The 8,325-nt window shown below is 38.3% G+C and overlaps 1 protein-coding gene across 1 annotated transcript in view; it reads right to left on the bottom strand.

Annotated features, from left to right (window-relative positions):
• Positions 1–4,665, bottom strand: part of SLC44A1 (solute carrier family 44 (choline transporter), member 1) — a gene marked incomplete at its 5' end in the record, with an annotated part of 22,849 nt that extends 18,184 nt beyond the window's left edge. Inside the window, 2 exons of the mRNA XM_010149827.1 lie at positions 3,856–3,949; positions 4,555–4,665. Coding sequence (XP_010148129.1) covers positions 3,856–3,949; positions 4,555–4,665 — 205 coding nt within the window. The remainder of the gene's footprint in view (positions 1–3,855; positions 3,950–4,554) is intronic.
• Positions 4,666–8,325: the final 3,660 nt, after the last annotated feature.

The following is an 8,325-nucleotide window of genomic DNA, read 5'->3' as shown; positions in this document are numbered from 1 at the left end:
CCTATACTAAGCTTGCTCTTGTACTGAAGATTACAATCATAGCGTTTACTTTCATTAACTTTGTTAAAATTATGCACTACATTCTTTGAAAAGCATGCGAAGATGCCTCTATTGTTTCATTATTCTGAAATGTTTTGGAAGCATCCTCCACAAAAATACTGAAGCTATGCATTAAACATCGCAGATCGCTCAGCAGAACCTGTTATCAAGTCCATCAGAGGACGACACAAGAGAGCAAAATCTTCACTTTAAAAGTGTGTGATTTTGTTTTCCAAATGTTTCCCTTTAAGTAGCTGCCTTTCTTGCTCATTAACTATGTCAGATCTCTAAGTGACCTATTACATCTTCTGCTCAATATTCCCAATCACAACTCAGAGACATGTTCCATGAATTACATGTTCCTTCTGTAACTGTATCCAATGAAAGAAGTGTCTTTCATATTAAGTCAGTCTTTTCTTCTAAAATCTAAATTTGTTTCACCCGCCCCAATCTCCCCTACTTAAAAGATTTCAGTGGACTGTGGCAGCAATGCACATTATCTTTTGCAGTTTCCCCATTTCAGCAATGACATAGCAACCAGCAATTTTCTGTACTCAATAACTGTTTGTTAAGCTCAATCATTTCCAAAATTGTGTCATTTTAAACACATGGTGAGTAAACCAGCTGCCCCAGCACTGTTTTGGGGAAAAAAGACAAGGTGACGAAAATCATTAGTGTGTAATTATTTGGTACAGAATTCAGGGACAATTATGATCACCTGCCTATTAATCTAGGTAATTAATAGATGCTAGGTTTTTGTTTGAAGTGACTGACAATTGTAAATTACACGGTTTTAAACTCACTGTGCTGAGAAGGTAAATGCATTTGGAGATGCTCATACTGATGGTCTACTTTTAGGTAGTGATGAAGACCACAGTTAAGTACAGCAAAGTAACAGTAAATTAAGTCACATTTGTTAAAAAACAAACTAAACCCATAATGTTGGGTGCCCTGTTTAAAAGGTGATTTGTGTATCCTCTCAACCTCTTACAACATAGCCTATAGGCAGCAATACTGGGAAATACTGAAATCCAAGACGTTTATTTAACCATTAACTGCTCCAACTTTGCAGAAAGCCTGGAATTTGTCAGTGCCAATAATAAAGCACAATTCTGAGCTTGGAATAGGCAAAAGATTGTCATTCCTGCATCCAACTACAAAAAAATACTCAATCTGAAAAGGGAAGCTAGTGGCATGAAAATACTATTCCAAAATAGTCCCAACAGAGGCAAAAATGCTTTTTGTGTACCAGAGTTTGTATTACCCATCTAAGGTTTCTTAAGCTACAGCACTTTCACTACTCATTTTAGTTACCTATTTTCATGCGTAATAATAAATTTCTAATTTTGTTGTAATTAATAATCGCGCAAAAAAAAGAAGTTAGTGGTTTCTACAAGCTTTCTTGAATAAATAGGACTCCTGAGAATCCACCTTTTGAGATCTGCTGCTATTTCAGTAGTTCTGACTAAATGACTGGGTGAGGAAAAGTGTCTTGTCTGATAAAAAATACAATAATGTATCTATTCTCAGTGACCTGTACTATTTTATTACAGCCCCTTGCTTATAACTTGGTATATTACGTACCAAAATGGAATTACACATTTCTGAGATAACAACATAATACTTAATCATGGACAGGTGCAAGTAAAGTTTAAGCCAGCAGATGATGATCTTAAAAACTGTATTTTTTTAAAAGCTATATTCAAATGAAGTTATGAGACCCAGCTGATTGTTCAAGTACTAGATTTCAGAGGAGAAGTTTTTCCTCTCACTACTACACCTGGGCATATGTATCAACCTGTGCATGGGGAGCCTGATTGGAGTGAAACTGCTACTTGCTCCTTATGACCTCTCCAGAGCAGTTCCTTGGCACAGCTTGGTACAACTGTTCAATAAATGCTGCAGGGAAAAGCTGGATAGGTTTTGATCTAGGGTCCTCTATTTCAAAACTAAACAGCAAAGTCATGCTCTACTGAGGCTGAGATGTGCTGGGCACAGTTTCTGGAAGATACATGTACTGCTGGCTGCATTGCTACACGGCACTCCTGTATCAAAGTGGAGCATAGTGCCTTGAAGCTGGAGAATCTGAGACCACTGAGAGGTGGAGCCTAATTGAAGGGTGTGATGAAGCCTAGTCATTGAACATAAAACACTGAGGGATGGTCGTCACAGAATATGCCATCTCAATGCCATGGACCTAATGGGAGTCAGATGATGGTTCATACCGCTGACAGATCAAATCTGAAAACAGGAGTGCTAAGTAAGTTCTTCCTGAATGTCTCAGCCTACAGGAGGGTGTTTGGGTTTTCATTTGTTTGTCAACATAGGATTCCATTTCCCCTCCAAATTACACTAATTTACTTCAATAATTTAACTATAAAAATCTGAAAAAAAGTTGTTTACAGATACAATATCAGCCTTTTTTTGCTATAAGGCATTAACTTCAGACTTTTCAATCTCTGAAAATATTCGAACATACTGAGCATTTTATTCATATTGAATAAAAACGGGGAAATAACCCACCTACACAATAGCTTTACAAAAATAACTCTTGTGTTAGTTTTTGTGAGAAATCTATACAGTGTCATTAGAGCTCTGACACACTGTTCTACCCTCCTGTTTTCCTATTAAGCTATATTCATTAGACTGAATGACATGAGAAAACACAGTGAGAAAAGTCAATATGATTTTGGCAAAAATTAAGACTGAGAAGCTGTTTCAGTATGCAAGCCGGCACTTTCATTTGGTTTTTTATTACAGCTATAACAGCTGGTTAGCTGCATGGAATATTAATCTGCTGTGGGGAAAATTAAAAAAAAAGAAGTTAATATTCCAGCTGCTACTTACTGTTAATATACTATAAGAAAACTATTCACTGGAGAAGCTACCATGCAGACAGGAGAGACTTAAAAGCGAAGTTTTTAGAACTGACACAATTATACAATTTAATAAAACCATAACAGAAAACTATGCATAGGGCAAGACTGCAGTTACAACCCAATACTGAGTGTATTAGATAAACATAGTATTGGGGTTTTTGGGGGGTTTTGTGGTTTGTTGGTTTGGGGGTTTTTGTTTGTTTTTTTTTTTAAAAACACAGAATTATTCTTCTTGAGTGAGTGGAATTACTGACAGAAGGGTGTGCATTACAGCAAACAGATCACTTCTTTTCTCCACAATGCTCATCTCCACAGTTCCACCCAGCATAGATTATGAAGTTTCTGGAGCTACAAACTTTCCTCTCCTACTTCACAAAAAGCAGTCTAGTAAAGTATTTTAAACAAAAAACCTCAAATCAATCTGTTTATAAAATACAGTTCTCTTTTTGGTACTGACCATCCTCATGCTGGTCATTTGGGGACTGAAAGACTACAAAAATGAAGGAATTTGGTAAATCTCACTGGCTGAGTTAAGGTGTAAGAAGTGAACACTGCAGAGAGCTGCATGTGAATATATCCTTTTTCCTCCCAAATATTCAAAGTGTTCCATAATTGCCTCTGATCTGCATTGCTGACACACACCTGGCTATAGGGTCATAGCTGGAAAACCAGCTGATACGCAGCACAGTGTCAGTAACATGAGACAAAGAAGAACCTGAAGATACCAGCTTAATATTCTCAGTCACACATGGGCAGATAGTTTGAGTTTTTCTTGAAAAGCTGCTTTTCATGTCTTTTAAAAACATGTGGGAATAATACACTAGAACATCCCCCTGTAAGACAGAATAAATTTGTCCTGTGTATCTTCTAAACAACTGTCATGAACAAAACAAATCCCTGCTCCCTCCACCCCAATCAGACAAGATGTTGACATTACCTCTCTGGTACAGGATATTTAGGACATAACTTGGCAGCCCTTGTGTCTGTGGTATATTCTGATGGCTGTAGTTCATAGCTACACAGAGTGGATCCTGTTGAGAGGGGGAAAAAAAGATTGATGGTTAAAAAAAATTAAACCCAAATATTCCTATTCTGAGAGTCATACAATCAAATATTCCTGTTCTTTGCAGACTGTATTAAAATTGATATAGCTCCTGATTCTGCAGCTCCTCATATTATTATCACAAAGTTATACTACAGTTCCTCCTGTAATCGAACAGTGAATCAAGCCCAACGCAGGCTTCAGTGTCATGGAATGTCACTCTTCATCTTGCTTTGGGTCTTCCAATATCTGTGTATTCAAGCCAAAAAGGCTAATTCACAATGCAGCACAAAAGAGAAGGACATAAAACACTTCGAGGTCCCCTCCTCTGCTACTCCACCATGCTTTTCTTAATCACTGTTAATGCATGAATATTGCATAAGATGACATTCATTATAGAAAGAAAACATTGAAAGAAAGTTGGCAGAAAAGTAACACAAGCTCTGACTGCATTAGAAGTCTGAAGCTTTTCACAAGGCTGAACTCTGTCTATACACAAATCGGTACTGCACAATAAAAATCAAGTTGCCTACAACCGAATTCATAGTTTAAGCTTTCCTGAGTATGTGACACTTCCTAATTGAAGTACATTACCCAGACAGATCTCTTCCCGTTCATCTATAATTAAGATACTGAACATCTGAGCCAGCGTTTCTAGGAATATAGCAACTGCCAAATCAGACAGCAGCAGCTTTCTCTCAGAAACTGAAGAAATAAGTAAAATAGCCTACAACAGTATAAGCTGCCTATCCAAAGACTAATTTCTTCCCAAGCCTGTTTGCTTACAGGATTCTTACTCCCCAGTGCAAGGGCTCTGGAGACTCAGCCTCTAGTGTTCTTTTTTCCTACATAATAAACTAAGGAGATCTTGATCATCCTTATAAATAGTCAATTCTTTCCATTCGGAAGTCTCCTCCCCAGAAATAGTTTGCAGCAGAGATTTCTACAAACTGGATCTGAGTGATACATACACACTTCTACGCAAACTAGACCATGACTTTTGACACAAAACAGCCTTCTCTTGGCCTGCATGACACCAAACAGAGTATTATTTGTAGAATATCATTTACAGAAATCTTGTTTACCATTGCCACATTGCTAACTCTATGAAGAGACCCCTTCTATTTACAGATTGAAAGAGAAGACAGAGAGCAGAAGAGCAGGCTATCCCATGTAATCTCTGGGAATACTACTTCAGTACCACTTCTATGGTGGTTTGTTTCTGGGTGGTATTGTTTGTTTGTTTGTTTGTGGGTTTTGTTTTGGGTTTTTTTGGGGTGGGGGGCAGGTCCAGAACACCAAATACATCACTGAAGAAAGTTAAGATTTCCTGCAAAGCGAAGGTATCAGGTAAAACATCTGAACTCCATTTTCAACTATATCCCTTATATGAATTCTTATGTCTCTACTTACATTATGTGGAAAACATGGCAACAGATAAACAGACTTCAGACAAAACTACCTTCCTTACATCATAGTTGTAGACATAATATGTAAAAGTAATTATTATTCTTTTTGGACAAAAAGAACTTTGGGTCTACACTGCTCCAGAATTTTTTAATCTATTCTTGTTGATACAAAAACTTCCAGATCAAGTGCGTTTACAAACAACTCCAGAATCTTATGGAGGGGAAGCAGTAGAGAGAGTCATATGTTTATCTTAAACACAGAAAGAAAAATAAGATTGTAGCCATTAAATAAATTTATTTTATTACACCTTCAATATAGGTCAAAAGCTAAGTTATAAAGATGACTAGAATAAGAAGTCCTACTGGAAGAAGTTGGGGGGCTGTATATGGACAACTGTATACAGGTTCATGACACAGAAAGTTCGATGATAGCTTGGTAATTTTGCCATTCCACACCACCAGTGCTGAACCACAGCTTAAGTATCTTATGCAGAGCCCCTGCACCTAGATAAGCCTAAGGGACACAGTTGACCTGTGGATGCCCAAGTTTCCTAGTGACTTTTAGCAGGTCACCAGAAGGTAAAAAAGGGCAGGATTTGCAATAGCCAGGGAAGAAGGATCTAGGTTCCCTGCATATATGTGTGTCTGAAGACTGTATCACAAATATAAGCCGAGCAAAACCAAACCCTAGATCCTGATCTGCAACACAGGTCAGAATTCATTCAATGAGGACTTGTAGACTAGGATAACTCAACAAACCCCTGGCTGTGGAGGAAAATGGAGGCACCTTGTGAGGTCCCTCTGGAACACAACGGAATATTCCCTCCTGACATGCAATGGACGCCTCTGGCTGGCACTATCATCTCTTGCCTGGGAACTGCTCTCAGCGCTCTTTGGATGTTTTCCCTTCTGCTGCCCACCTCACATACCATGCTTCCTTGGACTCACAGCCAAGCAGAAAAGTATCTTCATGGAGCTTGTCAGACAGGGACATTAACCGCAACTAAACAAACTACCTGTCCATTAACTGCAACTAAACAAACTACCTGTCCAATAGCTGAAAACAATGCCCATGAGATTTATTTGTCCTTTTGTCCTATATAATTAGGCAGAATAAATTTTTACTGTTCCCGTAAGTATTTCTTTATCCTTTGAAAACCTTAGGACTTGTCTGATACCATGTGGGAGAGTACTACAACCTGAACGTGTGCTTGACTAATGTCTCCTCACATCAAACTTAAACTGATGTCTTAACAGAAGTGTCCTTGTCCATCAATAAATAAAAGTTTAAATTCTGTAAGGTGAAAGCAGGAGGAATGGACTGCTTCATCAAACTTTCCACCTCAAACTAGTTATTCTGGGTTAGTAGAGAAGGTCTTAGCACAGCCAGTCTTATGACTGCTGTTTGAGCTTACAAGGCCTGCAAAAGCTTAAAGAAGAACTCACATAATCTACCTTGCTGAGATAATTAGTTTACCAAAGACACTACTATTATTCCTAAATTATCACTAGTTAATGTTTCAGAAACATTATGGGTAGAACTTGAAGGACAAAGTAAAAAAATCATTAAAGTAATACGTCCTTTGCTTCCGACAGCAGTGAACGTATCTCTTCTGGAGAAATTATTAGGTGAACAATATCAAACTGTCCTAAAAAGATTGGATTTGAGATCCCAACATGTTTTAACTTTAAAGAATACTACTTCTAAACTATGTAGACCAACAGCTGCCGGGCAACTGGTAAGCACAAAGAGTTCACTGGGCCCACAGTGCTATATTTGGTGCTTTCACCTACAAAGTGATATTCTGGAGACAACACAGCTTCCATTCCATGTTTTCTTTTCCATTAATAGAATTGCTCCAGCCATCAGAATATTCTGGGGCCACGACTAGGGCAAAGTATCCCGAAAGACAAATTTTCCTGTCAACCTTAATATAGCTGCAAGAGCAAAAAAGCCACCACTTCCTTCAATAACCTTCTTTCTGTTTTGGCTAGGCTTGCATTACTAAGAAGCTGAACAGTGATTACCTCTGGCATTCTTAAAACCAACTACAATTAGCACAGATTACATAAATAAGCTGTAGAAAGCCAGGACAAAGATAGGGGAACAAACTCTTATTTCAAAGATGCTTTCCAACTGAGAAGGCAAATTATTAAAGGTCTTGTGTGTTCAGAGGACACAGCGCACAGAATGACAACATATAACCCTGATTCCCACAGCGGTACGGTAAATAGGAACTTCCATACTAACCCAAGCTGGTCAGATAAAACCGCTTCTAGAAAGCAGAGCTCCAGTACAGCTTTCCTTCCTGTATTTGCTGTGTTGTAAACAAACACAAAAACCTCTGCGACATCAGTATCACTGTCGATAGAAAAGTTTATAGCTTGAGAAATGCTAAGACTTCCTAAATCATCTGCTAAAAGGACCAGCCCACGGCATAAATCACTGACATTAATACTGCCCAAATTATAGTGATGGAAAGCAGACCAGGGGCTCTGGACCCCATTTTGAGCTGCTCAGCAGCATCTACTCATTTTTCAACAGTGTTAGCAGGAACTAAAATAAGGACTTTCAGATCTAACAACATGGATTCATATTCAGAGTGAAGGATTACAGGATAAAAATACAGAATTATTTAGAGATACCTGGGATAGGTTCAGCACCAGGAGAACAGTCACCTTAGGACTGCATTCTGCTTATGCTGGGCACAGCTACAAGCAGTTCCATATACTCCTTTTCACACACACATGGCAAAGCACAGCATAAGGTACTAGGAACCAGAGCTTTGGTAAGGCAATTTATATGATCTTCCATGTGTGGTCTCACTGTTCTGAATCTCACCAACAGTACGCGCATATTGCGCATGTATGTGACAAAACTGAATTCTAAAAGACTGTGTGATTAAGCAGAAGTTATAGTTAAAAAACTCAACATCTTCATAGAATCATAGAATGG

Source organism: Eurypyga helias, unplaced genomic scaffold (assembly GCF_000690775.1).
Source record: "Eurypyga helias isolate BGI_N326 unplaced genomic scaffold, ASM69077v1 scaffold20984, whole genome shotgun sequence".
NCBI lineage: Eukaryota > Metazoa > Chordata > Aves > Eurypygiformes > Eurypygidae > Eurypyga > Eurypyga helias.
This window is presented reverse-complemented; position numbering and strand designations above follow the sequence as displayed.